At 36.3% G+C, this 19,608-nt stretch overlaps 1 protein-coding gene and 1 pseudogene across 1 annotated transcript; both read left to right on the forward strand.

The window, feature by feature from the left end:
• The first annotated feature begins 1,098 nt into the window (after window positions 1-1,098).
• LOC133716955 (cytochrome P450 704C1-like) lies at window positions 1,099-2,676 on the forward strand (annotated as a pseudogene).
• A 2,483-nt stretch (window positions 2,677-5,159) lies between these two features.
• On the forward strand, window positions 5,160-11,239 carry LOC133717338 (cytochrome P450 704C1-like). The gene is made up of 7 exons (XM_062144034.1): window positions 5,160-5,772; window positions 6,123-6,338; window positions 6,446-6,742; window positions 6,841-7,003; window positions 9,897-10,054; window positions 10,138-10,341; window positions 10,431-11,239. Exons 1-7 carry the CDS (start codon window positions 5,491-5,493, stop codon window positions 10,611-10,613), a joined length of 1,503 nt encoding a protein of 500 aa, XP_062000018.1. The 5' UTR covers window positions 5,160-5,490; the 3' UTR covers window positions 10,614-11,239.
• The last annotated feature ends 8,369 nt before the right edge of the window (window positions 11,240-19,608 follow it).

The raw sequence follows: 19,608 nt of genomic DNA on the forward strand, positions 1-19,608 counted from the left end.
AATCCTTCTGGTCTTAATGTGTGAGAGAGAGAGAGATAGAGAGAGTGGAGACGAGTATAAGTGTGGGAATTTTGGCCAAGTGCTAAAACGACTTCGTGTTATTTATTGAAATGGAGGGAGTCGATAAATTGAATTTTGGCTAAATGTGGGAATTCAATTAGGGCAGCAGCGTTTAAAAATTTAGATAACAGAAACACACAATTATTGTCGGAAGGAGAGTTGCACAACAGACATAGAAAAATTGTTGTCTGAATATATAGTCAGACAACATTGAATACTAACATTATATGAATAATAATCGCACAACAGACACAAAACAAAAACTATTGTCAGACAATATAGTCAAACAACATCAAATATTAACATCATCTGAATAACAATCGCACAACAGATACAGAAAAACTATTGTCTGAACTAAATTACTCAGACAACATCAAAGTGCTACCATTGTCTGAATAATAGTTGCACAATAGAGAAGTAATAACTATTGTGTGATTAAAAACAATCAGACAACATATTTTCTCAACTATTGTGTTAATCAACCTTGGACAACATCAATGAAATAACTGTTGTCTGAATTGATTGATTCAGACAACATCAGAAAAACAATCATTGTCTGATTTATGACTCCACAACAGCATTGTAACAACTGTTGTCTGATTCAAAAATTCAGACGACAGAATAATTTTTGCTGTCGTCCCAAAGTATCAGACGACAGTTAAAAATTCTGCAGTTGTCTGAAGTGTGTTGTCTGAAGCTATTATTGGCGTAGTGACGAATTCACTTTTAGGCAGCCTTGAACGCAAGAACTCCCCTCAAGATGGTACACGGCAAGGCTTGGTGATGATGGATGATGGTGTGCACGGCTTTTGCTTCTTGAAGGACTTGGGAATTTCAAGACTTTGTGTGCTAGGGTTTAGGGCAGAAGATGGCGCTGTAGGGTGGTTGTTTGCAATGTGTTCTGCTGCTCTATATATATGTGGAGCACCCCCAAGTTTCCTTTTCCAATTCTGCTTTGAAAACCTCCCCTAGTTGCTTGAGGATTACTCTAATTAGTGCACAATTAAATGATTTTCAAGCCTTAGTAATCTTTCCAATATGCTGAGAGACTTCGGCAGTGGAATATTCAATACCAATGCAGTGAAACTTGCTGGGATAATTTATGAAGCTGTAACCTGTGACCGAGCAATAGAGATCCAAGTAAGCTCCAATGTTCAGCAATCATATAGCATTTTTTTTTTTGTAGCTACATTAATTTTGCTTTTTGTTTGAAAAGATAAATAAATCAATGTTGGTGTTTGTTGGAAGGACTTGTTTAGGAGATCATCTCTAGATTCAATCATCAAGATTCTACTTGATATTGAATTAGACACCATGTGTGGAACAAATGAAGAAGGTATCCGGTTTTCCAATGCATTTGATGAAGCAAACGAAATTACCCTGTATCGGTATGTTGATTCCTTCTGGAAGGTAAAACGGTTCTTAAATATTGGATCTGAAGCAGTTCTAAGGAATAATATCAAAGTGGTAGATCAATTTGTGTATAAACTGATCAACAAGAAGCTTGAAACAGTCCACAGTTCAGAAGATGAGTCAACTGTGAGTTGCTTCCAGGCCATCTGTTTGTTCTATATAACTATATTGAATTAATTTAGAATTTGTTTCATTGTAATTATTATTCATGTGGATAATTGGCAGTAAAAGAAAAGAGACTTTATTTCAAGGCTTTTGGAATTGAGAGAAACTGATCCAAAGTACTTAAAAGACATGATCCTCAATTTTATTGTTGCCGGAAAAGACACAGTGGCTACCAATCTTTCGTGGTTTCTCTATGTGCTCTGCAAGCATCGCCATATACAAAAAAATATTGCACAAGAAGTTAGAGAAGCAACAAGTCTGAATAATAGCTCAAGCATTGATGAACTTGCAGCCATCCTTACTGAAGAAGCCCTTGACAAAATGCAATATCTCCATGCAGCTTTGACTGAGACACTCACTCTACCCTGCAGTACCTGTGGTAATATATGACATGTTAATACAATCCAATACATGAATGCAATGTACAAGCATAATGCAAGTTTTAGGTGATAAACATAACAGTCAGTATCGGCTGTTATGATTTAAAATAGCTTATATTACTTTTTAACTAGTTAATTTGTAAGATTTGGGGTCATTCACAGGATGCAAAGGTTTGCTTTTCTGATGATACTTGGCCAGATGGATTTACGGTCCAAAAAGGAGATATGGTGGCATACCAACCTTATGCCATGGAATTTATGTGGGGTGATGATGCAGAGGAGTTTAGGCCAGAGAGATGGCTCGACCATAAAGGCCTTTTCCAGCAAGAAAGCCCTTTTAAGTTCACAGCCTTTCCAGCTTTCCATGTATATCTCGCATCTAGCACAATTAGTTAACACACTAAGGAACATAATGGCCAAGTTATTGGAGTTCTGAGAAACATGATTTGTGATTTCACAGGCAGGTCCAAGAATCTGTCTAGGAAAGGAATTCGCTTATAGACAGATGAAGATCTTTTCGGCTGTGCTTTTAGGCAACTACATATTCAAGATGAGTGATGAAGTAAAAGTGGTAAATTACAAGACTATGATCACCCTCCACATTGAAGGAGGCCTTTATGTGCATGCGTCCCCAAGATCGGGTCATGGAAGAGCTTAGATAGATGCTTTAAACATCATTCACTGCCTAATGCTAGAAATGTATGTTTACACTCGAAGTTTCACTTATTCTTGCCGCAATAATACTGCGGTCACCAGTTGGTGGTATTGTATTGTACTTTAGATACTGCTGTCGACGAGTATAGTTACTATGCTTCACCATAGTTAATTGTACTGGACCATTGCTTCATTGGACCATTAATTGTTCCGCTGTTGCCTTTCCTCCCTCTGGGGCATAATGGTTAAATGAAAAACATGTGATCAAATATCCCTCCAAAGCTTGTAGTTTCAAGTTTCTACTTTAACTGATGAAACAAAATCAAGTAGTCATTGATGAAAGACGGGAAGTCCAGGAGGCTTTAGCCTGATTGAGTTTGATGGAGAGATGTTCTTGAATTCTGAATCGATATATCTGTACGTGAGAGGTTCACTACAACATGCACACTACCCGATCGATCTGTACGTGAGAGGTTCCTACAACAACACACCACCCGATCGATGTGAAACTAAAATTTTTCTTTCTTGAGAAGTTGGCTTCTTTGATCATTCATGTCTCTATATATAAGCCAATTTCCTAAATTCTTCTAAATCTGCTGGCTTGAGATATATGTGATGGAAACTTGGCCGGCCATGTCGTTTTGTTAATCCAATTACAGTAGAGGAATAAAAAGCTTGCATCCAACTTCAGAGATGATGTGAATTTTTTTTTTTTTTTTTTTTGTGGGTACTGGACTTGACAAAGAGCAAGCCCAAGAAGATGGAATAACTGAGCCCAAACTTCAGAGTTCATTATCATTTGTCAGGTAGTTATCAGTCTCCTCAACTTTAATGGAGTCTTCAATTTTCCGAACAGCGTACTAATGGAGTCTTCAGTTATCAATGTCCTCAACTTTAATGGAGTCTTCAATTTTTCGAACAGCGTACTAATGGAGTCTTCAGTTATCAATCTCCTCAACTTTAATGGAGTCTTCAATTTTCCGAACAGCGTACTAATGGAGTCTTCAGTTATCAATGTCCTCAACTTTAATGGAGTCTTCAATTTTTCGAACAACGTACTAATGGAGTCTTCAGTTATCAATCTCCTCAACTTTAATGGAGTCTTCAATTTGCTAGATAATTGCTGAGTTAAGTCAGTTAACAGAGTACTGATGACACGTTACTGATGACATTTTATGATAAAATTTGATGACATTTTATGATAAAATTAAGTTTGACTTGTTTGGATTTTCTATTTCTTCTTTTCTGTTTTGCTAAAAGTTTTTTTTTTTAATAGGCTGATAAACAAATTATGCAAGGTGTAATTTCAATTTACTTGCATAAATAATTTAGTCTTTACTGAAAGTCAATATGGCTTCTTCGTCTAAATCGGCAGGGGTAAAGATATCTGCTAGCCATATTTATCTTTTTCATAACCTAATTAATCTTCTTCTACGCAGTCAACTTCATAGTTGATATACAGTGTGTATCTGTGTGTGTGTCTATATATATATATATATATACAGGGCCCTTTTAGGGAGGGATCCATTTTTTTGGTCTTTTCTAGGGATAGGGCATTAGACCAACTTTCCGATAATATTTTTGCATCTCAACCGTTCAGTTTTTAGGTCCTAATGTGTAGATCACTTCTGCAAATTTTCAGCGAAATCGGTGATCTAAGGCATTCAAAATGGCGATTTAAGATAATAGGAATGAACGGTTTTTAGTTTGACAGATTTGGTTCGTCAGTTGATTTAATCTAGTTTGATACCTTAACGATCACCAATTTAGCTGAAAATTTGTAGAAATGATCTATACATTAGGACCTAAAAGCTGAACGGTTGAGATGCAAAAATATTATCTAAAAGTTGGTCTAATACCCTATCCCTAGAAAAGACGCCCTTCTAGTGAGGGATCCCTTTTTTTGGTCTTTTCTAGAGATAGGGCATTAGACCAACTTTTCGATAATATTTTTACATCTCAACCGTTCAGCTTTTAAGTCCTAATGTATAGATCATTTCTGCAAATTTTCAGCTAAATTGGTGATCGTTAAGATATCAAACTAGATTAAATCAACGGATCAACCAAATCTGTCAAACTTGAACCGTTCATTCTTATAATCTTAAATCGACATTTTGAATGCCTTAACGATCACCGATTTCGATGAAAATTTGCAGAAGTGATCTACACATTAGGATCTAAAAACTGAACGGTTGAGATGTAAAAATATTATCGGAAAGTTGGTCTAATGTCATATCCCTAGAAAAGACCAAAAAAAGGGATCCCTCACTAGAAGAGCCCTGTATATATATATATATATATATATATATATATATATATATATATATATATATATATATATATATATATCAATGTGTGTTTGGGTTATATATCTCTGTATATCTGAAAACTATAATGGAGTGCTTGAATTTGTAGGTACAATGGCAGATGTCGGACTCTGTTAGTTTCGCCGAAATTCATTTACACTAATGTCCTTGCGCGGGAGAATAACAACAAATAACCACCCCTGTAAGTTGTTGGAATTCGTACTATAATAATTCAACCACATCTAATTCAGATAAACAATGTCCACTAGCTAGGTGTCTCCTCCTTTAATGGAGTGGAGCCTTGAAGTTTTGTGTAAGTTGGCACAATGGCAGTTGATGAAACTGTTCCCATGCAGTCTGCTATGTTCATTTGATACTATATAAATTGCTGTATCTTGTTCTATCTTCATCATCATCGATTGCAGAGGTTCTTCGATCATCTATATTCTTCAACATCGTCCCATAAGTATTCGATCCATCAAAAAAAAAAAAAACATCGTCCCATAGGTGTAATGGATTTTCTTTCCACTGCTTTACCACCCATAACAATAAGTTTAGCTGTAATACTCTTGGCCGTTATTTTTTGGCCGGCGAAGAACAAGAGGTACCCTCCTATTGCCGGAACTGTCTTGCACCAAGTCATCAATTTCCCAAGGCTGCATCATTACCACGCTGAGCTTGCATGCAAGTACAAAACTTACAGGATACTAGACTTGTTCAAACATGCTGTCTACACAGTAGATCCTGCAAATGTGCAATACATACTCAAAACAAATGTTGCAAACTATGGCAAGGTATATATATGTTATTGAACTGAATATGTTTCTGTACTAATACATACTAATGTGACATAAAGTCCAATAATCTTTTAAATTTTTTTTTAATAAATAATTGTGTCATATAGCTGTTTCATAATATGAGATGTAGGTAACATAAAAAAAAGTGAATCGTCTAGCATTACTCTTATTTGTAATGTAGTTGTTGACTTGTCTCCAATTTTCCATGACCATATACTCTGCTATATTTGTTGTTACAAAAAGGAAAAACAACAATTTTTTGCACAGTCATTAAGTATGGGTTTGACGATGATATCTTTGTTTTCTCCAGCCGTTCATATTGGCTTGTGTTCACCATTTCTTTGTAGGGATTTTACCTGCATAGCATTCTGTCCGATCTTATGGGAGATGGAATCTTCGCTGTGGATGGGGACAAATGGCTGCATCAAAGGAAGACATCAGGCTCTCACTTCTCAACCAAAGTACTTAGAGACTTCAGTAGTGAAATCTTCAAAACCAATGGGGTAAAACTTGCTGGCATAATTTATGAAGCTGTAACCTGCGACAAATCAATGGATATCCAAGTGAGTTTGCAATGTCTCAAAGATGACACACACACACAACGCTATGCGTTGTACATTTTGTTTGTCTTGTAGATAGCTTACTTACTTGATGTTCGTTTTGTTGGAAGGACTTGTTTATGAAATCAACCTTGGATTCAATAGTCAAGATTCTACTCGGCATCGAACTAGGCACCATGTCTGGAACAAATAATGAAGAAAATATTCGGTTTTCCAATGCTTTTGATGATGCAAACCAAGCTACCCTTCATCGTATTTATGATATCTTCTGGAAGATCAAGCGGTTCCTAAACATTGGTAGGGAAGCAGTGCTAAGAAAAAATATAGAAGTGGTGGATCACTTTATATACAAATTAATCAACAGAAAGATTGAAACATTCCATAAATCAGAAAATGATAAGCTATATGTGAGTTATATATTTACATTCCTTTCTGTTCTAGATTGTAGTGATATAATATTAATTGATCTAATGTTACTGATATAGTGAGGGTTAATGGCATGCAGTTAAAGAAAAGAGACTTTATCTCAAGCGTTTTGGAAACTAGTGAGACCGATCCAAAGTACTTGAGAGACATGGTCCTAAATTTTATTGCAGCCGGCAAAGACACAACTGCTTCTGCACTTTCATGGTTTTTTTATATGATGTGCAAGCATTTCGATATACAGGAAAAGTGTAATACCCGAAAAATTCAAATTAATGTCCGATGACATTTTGGAAATGATTTCGTAGGCGTGGGCACGAATACGAAGCTTGAAGGAGTTGTGGAATTAGTTCGAACGATTTTATTTCGAAAACGAACGTTATTTAGGGGGTCTTGAAAAGTGACTTCTTATACGTACAGAATTTGGGAAAACTTTCTTCATGAAAGTTGTAGAGCTCGTCGATACGATCTCGTGCATATGTGGAACGCAATATTCGGAGTTCGTATGAATAAGTTATGAATATTTGAAAATTGGGAATTTTCTATAAATATCAAAAAAATGTTGACTTTTTTCATTAAGGACGAAACTTTTCTGTTTTTGCGGAATAGTCCCCCGGATTCTCTCTCTCTCTCTCGATCGAAACCCTCAGACCCGGCGGGTCGTGTTCGACCCGACCCGGCTGGTTCTCTCCCCTCCGGCCTCCTCCAGCCCCGGACCCGGACTCCTCCGTGATCGCCGCTCCACGCCCAGCCGTCCCCTCCCATCGCTTCGCCCAGACGCTGCTCCAAAAGCTGGATCGAAGCCACCCAGACTCTTGATTCGGACCCGGCCGGAAAACCACTTTTCCGGCGTTGCATGGGCCGATCGTTCCCATTTTTGTGATCTCCTCCTCATGCTGATCATCCCCATGTAAGCCTTTCATCACGATTTTGTGTATAGAACGCTAGATCATGGTTTGACTTTTTCGACGTCCCTGATTTAATCTGAAATCTGATCGGACGCACAGGATTAATCCGACTTCCAAGCTTGATCTAGGACGATCTAGGCCAAACCAGACTTAGCTCCAGGTATGGAAGTCGACCACCCTTTCATTTTGAACCAGTTTGTAGTTGGTCACTTTGCCATCTGAGGTGGTTGACCGGCGTTGACCGCCGCGTTGACCGCCCACTGACCACCGCTTGTGGCGGCGCATCAGACCATATTTCGAGTTTTCATTATCTGGGCGATGATCTATGCATCCATACGAGCGTTTTGATATATTACAAGGTTATGTTAGAAAAAGTTGGTAAATAGTGGATTTACGTTTTTACGTTACTATTTACGGTTTTTACGTTTTATCTTCGGTTTACGATCTACGAAGATCAGACCATCGGTTTTACTTCAAATTTTAATATGTTGATCGTATGACTGTCCCGGTGACTTTGTGAGGTCACGGGCGAAGATCTGACCGTTGGATCTTCGTATATTTGAGAAATAGTGATTCGGAAGGCGATTCGTGAGAATCCGACCGTCGGATTTTCATATAATTTTGTGGAGATGTTAGTAAGGGCGATTCAGGAAGATCTGACCGTTGGATCTTCGTGATAATTTTGGAGGATGATCCTAAGGGCGATCCGTGAGGATCCGACCGTTGGATCATCATATAAATTTGATCTGACCGTTGGATCATCATTAAATTAGAATCCGACCGTTGGATTTCTGTATATGTGTGGTCTATGAATGATTTCTGAGTTAAGATCGTGTTGGACTAGGTGGTTGATGGATTGATTGGTGAACGATTTCGGATCGTTGTTTTTGAGCTGTTAAGAAGACGCAGCGGGAATTTAGAGGTGAGTAAACCTCACGTGGTTCATATTACGAACCGAATAAATTTAATTACCTTATTTTGTCGTAATTGCGTGAAAATATTTATGAAATAAATATTTGTTTTAAAATCATATGGACTTGATCAATTACGGTCCATGGGTAAGTAAAATGATTTTTATTATACAAAATGAATTTCACGATTTTCTTGTGTGAACTATAGTTGGTATTAGTGGTCATTCCTGAGTGGGTGATTATGTATATATATATTTACGTGATTATATGTGGAATGGTGTGACATTGAAGAGTGTGGAATTTGGGATGATTAAAATACTATGAATTGAAATTTGACTTATCATATTTATATGTGATGATCATGATTGATGAGTTCTTGTTAATATTCATGATTTACATTGGAGTATGTATAGAGTTGGAGAATGTAGGATTCTGAGGACGAGGTGTCCGAAGTTTGACGGTTATGGATAACCGGAGTGTTTGTGTACTGAGGACGGGGATGTCCAAAGTGCGACGGTTTATTATTAACCGAAGTTGTGTACTGAGGACGGGGATGTCCAAAGTGCGACGGTTTATTATTAACCGAAGTTGTGTACCGAGGACGGGGATGTCCAAAGTGCGACGGTTTATTATTAACCGAAGTATATGGTGCTGAGGACGGGGATGTCCAAAGCGCGACGGTTATAGTGTTAACCGAAGTATTTTGCCGTTGCTTGACCCTAGGCCAAGGTGTCAGAGGTAACGAGGCAGTTAGAGCTCTAACGTGTTATTGGGATGGACCAGAGTGGTGTTATGTGGGTTGGGTGTTTACAGGACCAGTGTGGTGTATTGTGATTTGAGGATTGTGAAAATGTATTCCTTGTGGTTTCCATGAGTGGGTTGATGTCTCTTTGCAGACGTAATACTGTTGAATTTTACTTGAATTGTAATTTAATAAATCAACAGTTCTTTCTTGTTTACTCATACTGGCTGTAAAAAGCTTACCGGGTTTTGTGTTGTTGCAACTCCCGGTACACTATTCAAATTGTGTAGCGGGTAATCCTACAGGACAGGAGAACCAGGACGGTGATCGTGCGGTTAGAGCAATGGTTATAGTTTTACAGCAATTGTAATAGTGAGGCGAGTTAAGCTCATTTGAGCCTTACAATTTGATTTGGTGGGAGTGTGCTGTAATAAATAACTTGAGGATTTGGGTTATTGTAAATTTGAGAGTTGTGAAGTGTGGTTGTTTGTGAGAAAAAAATTCAGGATGTTAGTTGTAATTTGTTATTATTCATGTTTCGGATTTGAATTGATTATTCAAAATTCGGGGCGTGACAAAAAGATTGCACAGGAAGTTAGAGAAGCAACATGTCTGAATAATACTTCAAGTGTTGATGAACTTGCAGCCAATCTTACTGAAGAAGCTCTTAGCAAAATGCACTATCTTCATGCAGCTTTGACTGAGACACTCAGACTCTATCCTACGGTTCCATTGGTAACTTAACATATTATATAAATGTCATAATTTGTTTTGCATTATTTCTTATTTAATTAATAAGTCTGATGTTGTGGTTTTAGGATGCGAAAGTTTGTTTTTCTGATGATATCTGGCCGGATGGATTTAGTGTCAAAAAAGGAGAAATGGTGGTATACCAAATTTATTCAATGGGCCGGATGAAGTTTTTATGGGGTGATGATGCAGAAGAGTTTCGGCCAGAGAGATGGCTTGACAAAAATGGAAATTTCAAGGAAGAAAGCCCTTTCAAATTCATAGTCTTTAATGTAAGTATGAAGAAAAATAAGTCTTTATTAATTTCTTGGATAAAATCACTTTATTATCGGAATTTTGATAATATTTTTTCACTACACAGGCTGGTCCAAGAATTTGTGTAGGGAAAGAGTATGCTTATATGCAGATGAAGATCGTTTCTGCTATTCTTTTAGGTAGCTACAAATTCAAGATGAGTGACGAGAAAAAACTAGTCAATTACAAAACGATGTTCACCCTCCATATCGATGAAGGTCTTCATGTTAATGCCTCTCCAAGAGTTTGACCGTGCAAGAAAGTTAGATTATATTTTTTGTTTCAAACATCTTTCACTTGCCTATCAATGTTAATTATTGTAGTAGGAAGCGTCATTGGTTGTTCCAATTGAAAATAAAAGAGGCTAGTCCTCTTCTTTAAGCAAATAGTTTTGTTTCTTGTTTCTTTGATAGATCAACAACTTGTAGTTAATGAGCATTAGTGAGGGTTAATTACATATAAGTGCATCTTTGAATGTTTTTTTAATCATAAGGCCATCAACTAGTTTTTTCCCTCATAAGGCTACTAGATTAAAAAAAGTGTTATGTTAGCCAAATAGCCACCCTCAAGTATAAGGGGTACAAGTAATAATATAGGGATTTAAGAAAGGTTGTCGAACCCACGAGGATTGGATTCCTTTCACTAGCTAGGGTGTGAACCTAAGGAGAGCTAGAATATACAAATGTACAATCACAAACCTAAATTTACAAGGAAATCTAGGCTTATGGTGAGTATGTGCATTGTGGTGATAGTGAAATTGTTTTTGGTTTTTGAAGATAGTTTTGAATTGAAAACAATTAGCTCAAATGTAAACTAAATTACTCTAAACTAAAATAGTGATATAATGGATGAAGTTAGGGGTTGGATTGTCTACCACTAACCTCCCTTGCAAATATTGAAGTTCAAATACAAGTGATGATATTCTAATTTTCCAATTACCCTCTTTGCATCCGGATAAGACTACAAAGGCTTAAACTCCTTTAATGTTATCAATTCCAACCGGATAAGTCTAGAATTAACTACCTAAGAACAAATCCTATTACCGGTTAAGTCTCAATTCATTGTTCCTAGATGCATAAAGCTTTGAGTTTAGATAATCATGCAAGCAAACCAATCCTAGATCTAGGTGATTTTAACTCACAACCTTCACATGCACATAGAGGATGCTATCATGCTATCAATGCTCAAGGTTAATTACTCCCTAAACATTTTTTCATGAGATGACAAACACAACACATTCAAAGTAGTTAAGTTTGAATGAATGCATTCACTTCTTGAATTAGCATATGAAGATGAAAATAACAAATAACTTCAAATGTAAATTAAAATATCAATTCATACAAGTTTGGCTAGGGCTTTCAACCCTAGCCCCAACAAAGTACTACTCACTCATAATTACATATACTAACTTCATAATCAAATTAAACACCAAAATATAATCTAGAGTAAAAGGGATAGAGTTGGCTTAGTGGTGTGTTGGATGGTCCCCAAGCTCACGTCTTGGTGGTGATGGTGGTGGTGGTGATTCCCTCTCCTTCTTGCTCTTGAAGATTTGATGATAAAAGATAGTGAAGCTTGTATTATGTATTGTGTGAATAGGTGGACTAGATGGAGAAAATGATGATAGAAAAGAGAGTGGAGAAATGATGTAGTAGTGATGGTGTTAATGGAGGTAGAGGATAAGAAATGGTGGTGGTGATGGAGGAGATAGAGTAGTATGGATAGTATGAGTTTGGATTTTGGGAGGTGGAGATGGAGGTTTTGTGAAGGAGATGAAGAGAGAAAGAAGATGTAATGGATGAAGGAATTGGTGATTTTCTTCTTTGTTGTAGCCTCTATTTATAGGCTACCAAGCAAAACTATTTGGCTTTAAACAAATGATGATGGGTTAGGTTTGAGCATTTAAACATTGATGGAATTTGTTAGGTTTGAATATTTAAACACTAATGGAATTTGTTAGGTTTGAGTCACTTTCTACTCATTTTTCCTTCAATTAATTCTCCACCAAGATTTCAGATTTTGCCCGTGACTTCTTCATATGAAATGATCCACCATGAGTGTAGATCATTGTGTTAAATTTTCAGAATTTATTTCCATGCCATTGGGCCGAAATCGCTGCTGGACTCCTTACAGGTCCAGTTTTCCAGTTTTGCTTCTGCATAAAATTGGGCTGACTGTTTGAAGGCCTTCCACTTCTATTTGGCTCTTGCACTCTTCATAAGAAATGTTTCTTAGGATGTCTAGAATGGATCTGGAAGGTTTCAGCTCATTTGAAGTTCATTTGGTCAGGTGGTCGCTCCTTCTTCCTTGCTTGGCTTGGTTTCTCCTAGCCGGAGTAGGAAAATGTGTAAAGTTGACATTTTTAGTGCATTTCCATTTTTCTCCATCATTTTCTAGCATGATAAGGAAAACATAATAAATATATATATAAATAAACACAAGGTTAAGCAAAAGTACAAGATTAGGGAAATAATGAAATTGGATTAGTCAACATTAAATTTGGACTTTAGAACAAGTAATTTCCATGTTTTAGGGGACAAATATGTATATGAATTATGATCCAACAAATACCCCCAAACTTGAACTTTGCTTGTCCTCAAGCAAACTAACCCAAATCCGACACTACAACAACTACCTAATCCTTCCAACAATTTCCTCAAATAACACAATATAGATAGGACATGAAAATCAAGTTAGGTTTTAAACTTCATGGATCATGGATCAAATGCTTGCGTTTTGAAATGTGTAGCATGTCTCTAATTTGTCATTTCAACGTACCAAAATTGAGAATGCATGTCAAACCATGTTAACCATAAACTCACAAGATATTCACTCTATTTTTCACACAAGTGTTTATGGGTTAACTAATCTACACTCAAAACAATCTCATGCAATACCGCCATATGCTTGCTCTTCAATCTTATCTCCACTTATCAACAAAATCACATCTTGGATGAAAAAGGGCTTTTATTGGATGTAATGAGGCTCAAGGTGAGGGGTTAAAGAAATGAAATGGAATGGAATAAAAATTTTCAAGCAACTTAATAAGCAACAATCTTTTTGAGATTAAGAACTTAAGAACTAAAGATGCTCAAAATTTCTACTTTCTCACCACTCCCCTAAACTTAAACAAAAACTAATTGAAATGAAATGACATTCCTTTGAGATTTTTTTTTTCTCTTTTTTTTTTCTTTTTTTTTATACTACTTTTTTTTTTTTTTTTCTTTCACTAATATTAAGTAAAATTGCAAAACAAAGAATACCCCCACACTTATTCTTTTCCGAGTACCCCCAAACTTGTTTCTTTTAGCATCATGACACAAACAATCTCGTATTGCTCATTAAGAAAACTTGAAAGGATAAGGCAAGTGTTTAAGTTAAGGGTAAACATTTATGGTGTGAAGAATTGAAAGGCTAACATAAAGGCTCAAATGGCAATCTAAGGATATTCAATCTTTTTGGGACATACTCATTTGGCCATGGTGGATTCCTAATTGCCTAAATCATTTTCAAGATGTTAAATTGAGACAAAGAGTTTCGAAAGATATGAAGCAAGTTCTAAAGATGCAAAGCAAATGAGATGTTCACTCATGAAGAAATTAGTGCTTAGAATTATGCATGCACTTCAATTAAGCTCAAATCTCACTATATGGCATGTAATAGCTCCCACAAGTCTCACTATGCTTCTCTAGCTCAATATATTGATATGACAAATATGGATATAAATGAAATCAAACACTTGATCCATAATGGTTTATTTTGAAAAATAAAGCTCATAAGACCCAACCATTCTTTCTAGCCCACATTTATATTAAGCTCAAGTTCATCATTGGTGTTGGAAGGAACCTAGAATAAACACAAAAAATACAGAAAAACTAATTTATTTATTTTTTTAATATTAAACACTAACACAAATTCCCCCCACACTTAAATCTAACATTGTCCTCAATGTTAAAATGATACTCTTAAAAGCTCTTCAACGAAACATTCAAGCATGGATGGAGTAAAACTAAACAACTTTACATAATTACTAAAACAAAACAAGTAAACACAAACTAAATGCAAGAGTTTAGAAAAGCTCCCCTTTGAAGACCATAATACTCTCTACAAGTCACCAACAAACAAGGCATCAAAGCCTTGCAATCCAAGCTCATGAACTTTGGTGTTGCTTTAAAAATGACATATTTCCTTCTTTATCATCATCTCTTATTCAAAAACTTTTTATTCATGCTTGGCTACCTCCAAGTAGGGCTTTGTTTTTTAGGACTTCTAGCCGGTCCTTAGAAGTTACCACCACTTGTTAGGGAGGATACTTCTTGTGCAAGACCACCGTACTATTTGGAGCCAAAGGACTTCTTGATTTGTCATAGAGGCAAGAACAAAAGCAACCCATGAATTCTCCAATGTTTGACCAAAGGAGTGACTTTCTTCTAGTCTTCCTCTTCTTTGCAATGGATCTTCCAAGTATCCTTCTTGACTCCTTCTTCAAAGTTGATGTGGACTTGATACTTGGAGAAGGAGTAGGTGGTAGAGGTATGTGAGAGTGAGGCGGAAGGTTGTGAACAAGTGTACGACTTCCTTTCCAATCATTCACTTCATCATAGAAGCATTGAGCACTAAATGGTGGATTGAAAGGTAAAAGTACCTTGATCTCAATACTTTTTTCATTGTGAACATGAGTGCTCAATGTTCTATCTTGCTCCTTGGGAAATTCTTGATGGTGCTCCTTGGATGGTGGAGGAAGGAAAATCCTTGATTCTTCAACTTCTTCTTCATGACAAGGCATGGAAGGACTTTCTCCATCTTGGAGAGTCTTGGAGTCATTGGTGGAGGGATCATGGTGCATGACTTCAATTGTTGCATATTTCTCCTCAAAGTGCTCATCATCTTCTTCAAAATTATCTTTAACAACAAGCCCCCTTGATTTCCAAAATTGAACAAAACCATCAATGCTTTGCTTCATTTCTTCTTTGCTCATTTGACGGCTCCCATAACCAAGTGGTTCTTCTTGTATATCTACATCATCATCTTGAACTTGAATAGGGAACTCTTGCTCATGATGTGGAATATACAATTCTTCATTTGAGGTTGACTCCACTTGATCAAGGAAAACTTGTGGCTCTTGCAAGGTGGTAGATGATTGCTCTAATGCATAATGAAGTTTGAGTTGATCAATCTCTTCATCCATTCTTGCATTGGAAGCTTTCATCTCGGCAATGGCTTCTTGAAGTAGAGATCTTAGAGACTCATCTTTTCCTTCTTCTTGAGGATATGCTTGGGATGCCATAGTCTCTTGATGCATGCTCATTTCATACTCATACTTTTGCATGAACTCCGGGTACTCAAATCTCAAGACACAATCAAGAGGTGAGTGTTGTGGAGATCCACACAAAGCACAAATATGGTTGAAAGGCATGTGACTTTGGGTGTAAGGCTCCCATTGTTGATAAAGTTCACCATTATAGTTTTGTTGCTCAAACTCTCTTGGATCATTCCATCCTTGGTTCCATCCATCCATAGTTTGAAGAAATTATATATCTACCTATAGATTCCCAAAGGAGAATTAGAAACTAGAACTAAAATAAAATGCAAGGTTTATACAAAAATTAAAAATTGTGACAATTTTTTTTTTTTTTTTTTTTTTTTAAGTTCTAATTTTTTTTTTTTTTTTTTCACAAATTTCTACCAACTTCTAATCCAAAAGAAATAAATCTAAATACCAAATATTTAATTTTGCAACTAGAAAGTGAAATTACAATAAGTAATAAGCAAATAGAAAATAGGCAAGATTAATTCTTTTTTTTTTTTTTTTTTTTTCAACATGCTCATAATTTATCCTTTTCTTACCACAATTTACTAATTTACTTACCCAAAGTACTTACCACAATTTCGAAAATAAGGTGACTACCACAAAAACTAACAAAACAAAGAAAATAAGAACACAAGTTGAAACACAAGAAAATAAAATTTTCTAGCTTCCCCAAAGGCAAACCGAGCTAGGAATCGGATTTTACACCAATCCCCGGCAACGGCGCCAAAAACTTGTTAGCCAAATAGCCACCCTCAAGTATAAGGGGTACAAGTAATAATATAGGGATTTAAGAAAGGTTGTCGAACCCACGAGGATTGGATTCCTTTCACTAGCTAGGGTGTGAACCTAAGGAGAGCTAGAATATACAAATGTACAATCACAAACCTAAATTTACAAGGAAATCTAGGCTTATGGTGAGTATGTGCATTGTGGTGATAGTGAAATTGTTTTTGGTTTTTGAAGATAGTTTTGAATTGAAAACAATTAGCTCAAATGTAAACTAAATTACTCTAAACTAAAATAGTGATATAATGGATGAAGTTAAGGGTTGGATTGTCTACCACTAACCTCCCTTGCAAATATTGAAGTTCAAATACAAGTGATGATATTCTAATTTTCCAATTACCCTCTTTGCATCCGGATAAGACTACAAAGGCTTAAACTCCTTTAATGTTATCAATTCCAACCGGATAAGTCTAGAATTAACTACCTAAGAACAAATCCTATTACCGGTTAAGTCTCAATTCATTGTTCCTAGATGCATAAAGCTTTGAGTTTAGATAATCATGCAAGCAAACCAATCCTAGATCTAGGTGATTTTAACTCACAACCTTCACATGCACATAGAGGATGCTATCATGCTATCAATGCTCAAGGTTAACTACTCCCTAAACATTTTTTCATGAGATGACACACTACACCAATTTTGTTATCAGACAACACTTTTTGCACAATGAAAAAAAAAATGTGTTGTGTGATGAAGAAAAGTGAATCACACAACATGTTTAGTAAACTTACGTTGTATAAGGTGGTTAAAATTCTGAAGTTTTTGTTTAGAAGGTCATTGCACAACGGTTACAAGAATAATCTGTTGTCTGAATCATAAAAAAAAATAGCGGCAGATTTCCCTCCCAGATCGACTCAAATTTGGCTCCAAATTGGTACTATATAGCACAACCGTATAGTTATATCTGTTGTATGAGAGTACCATGCAAAGCATGATACAACGGTTTTTGACTTTTTGTTGTGTGATGAAGTGGGAAATATTGAATGTGCCTTTATTTGGCCCAAAATGGCACTCGAGCCCCCCAAAAACCTCCGAGTTTTGATTGAAATATAGCACCAAATTGATAATCAGACAACCAAATGAGTTGTTTCCGTTGTGTAAATGAGCATTGGCTAGCATGTTACTTTGGTAGCATATTATAGCGGGAACTTTTCCCTCTTTGGAACCTTAGCTGAGATTTAATTTGTTCACAATCAGACAACAAAACTTCATCTTTACGTTGTCTGATTCATAAAGCAAAAATTAAAAGCCCGCCACAACTTAATTAATTAGCTAGCTAGGTTTATTGGATTTGCTCTCCCCACGCGTCTAACACTTTGTCAAAACAGCCGTTTCCTCTCGTCGAGTAGCTCTCTTCTCAACTTCATCAAAAACCATCACTCGTTCTCTCATCAAAAGACCATGGCTCTCTCATGAAAACACCATCCGTCATCAAAACACATGCATCTCGATTAGGTCTATCTCTGAGAAGCCATGCCAACCCATTCCCTCTCTCATCTCCCCTCAGCTGCAAACCAAATAGGAAGCCGCTTGGAGGTTTGATTCTAAGCAAAATCACCACGAAGCACTGACCTTGTTGTTCTTGCGCAGCCCACTTGAAACCACTGAGCAGATCTCTCTCTCTCTCTCTTTCTCTTTTCTATCCGTCACTCGCTATTAATGGTGCTCCGGCCACGAACCCGTCTATAGTGAGCAGTTTGACGGCGAATCCTACCAGATTTAACCTCCACTGTGATCTGTCGAAGCTTGTGGGTTCAGGTAAGATTCCAATTCCACCTCTCGAATATGGGTCATCTAAATTCATCTAATTCATGCTTATTTTCATTAGTTATGTGATTGTATTGAACTAAGAAAGCAAAAACAAGCATGCCCACAAAGAAAAAAAATGATGTAGTTACTGTGATTGTGTGAATGGTTTCCCACGAATTCTCCTTCTCTAGATTTGGTCTGTTCGCCCCATTCTACCATGTTTGGATTTCCTGATTTTGATTTTAGGGTTTTTTGGGGATTTTTTTTCAATGGTAAAGACTGTTGCTTTAGGAAATTGGATAACTGATTTGCCAAATTGGAGATAAGGTTTTTGACATAAGTAAATTGCTCAAGTAATGTCGTAACAAATAGCAACTCTGTTTGATTAGAGTCCAGGGAACAAAATAGTATTTGATTGGTTTAGACTTACAATTTAGATTATCTAAATTGGTGGTGAGTTGATGGTGTTAGTGTTTGGAATATGATTTGATCTTTTCATGATATTGTTAGATCCCAGAAAGTGAATTTAGTTTAGGCTTAGTAGATTCAGTGTTCTTTTTGCATTTGCCTTGATTGAAGATGTTTATTCTGTGCAGTAAAGTGATTGTAAATTCATGGAAAAATAGAGGGTGAGGTTACAATATTGAAAGTGTGGAGTATCATGGTGACTTTCAGTTTCCATTGGCTTGTATTGCTTGAATGTTGAATGTGAATCTTACTTTCCAAACCGAAAATGTGGTGATTTTTCTTCAATTAGTATTCCATAAGTCAAGGACAGCATTTCAAAACAGGCCTAATTGTTTTTTTGTGTACAAATATCGTTTTGAAGTTTGGATATATTTGTTTTTCACCTCAGGTATGATAGTGTACGAAAAGCAAGTTGTGAATATGCACTTTAAAAACATGTATCTATTTGGTTGGAACTAGTTTTCTGAGTTTTTTTTTTTTTTTTTTCAGTTTCTTCTTGTGGGGACAGGGAAGAATGAGTTTTATTGGCTTGCAATGAATTTTTTCATGCTAATCTTGCTTATAGAAAGTGATGTGATTATTATTAACGGAAAGAAATAATGTGGTAAAAGCTAGTTTTTATGGAAGAAGGGAGTCCTATGGTATATGTGCTTAAGACCTTTCTTCCTACAATCATATGAAGAGTCTTATCCCTCTTGGGAATTGATAGGGTGGAAGAGGAGAATGTCAAAAGACTCAAATACCAACAGAAGGGTAAAAAAAAAATGAAATTAAGTGAATGGTTGTTTTATGCATGCATTCAAGTGCTAGTTAGTTACCCCACATTTTGACTCTACAAATGTTTCAGTGATGTTATGTGTTTATCATCTACTGTTGTGAAAGATGCATGAGGATAGTGTGATCATGTGCTGCAATGTTGAACATGATGCA

The sequence above is a fragment of the Rosa rugosa genome, chromosome 6, assembly GCF_958449725.1.
Source record: "Rosa rugosa chromosome 6, drRosRugo1.1, whole genome shotgun sequence".
NCBI classification, from domain to species: Eukaryota; Viridiplantae; Streptophyta; class Magnoliopsida; order Rosales; family Rosaceae; genus Rosa; species Rosa rugosa.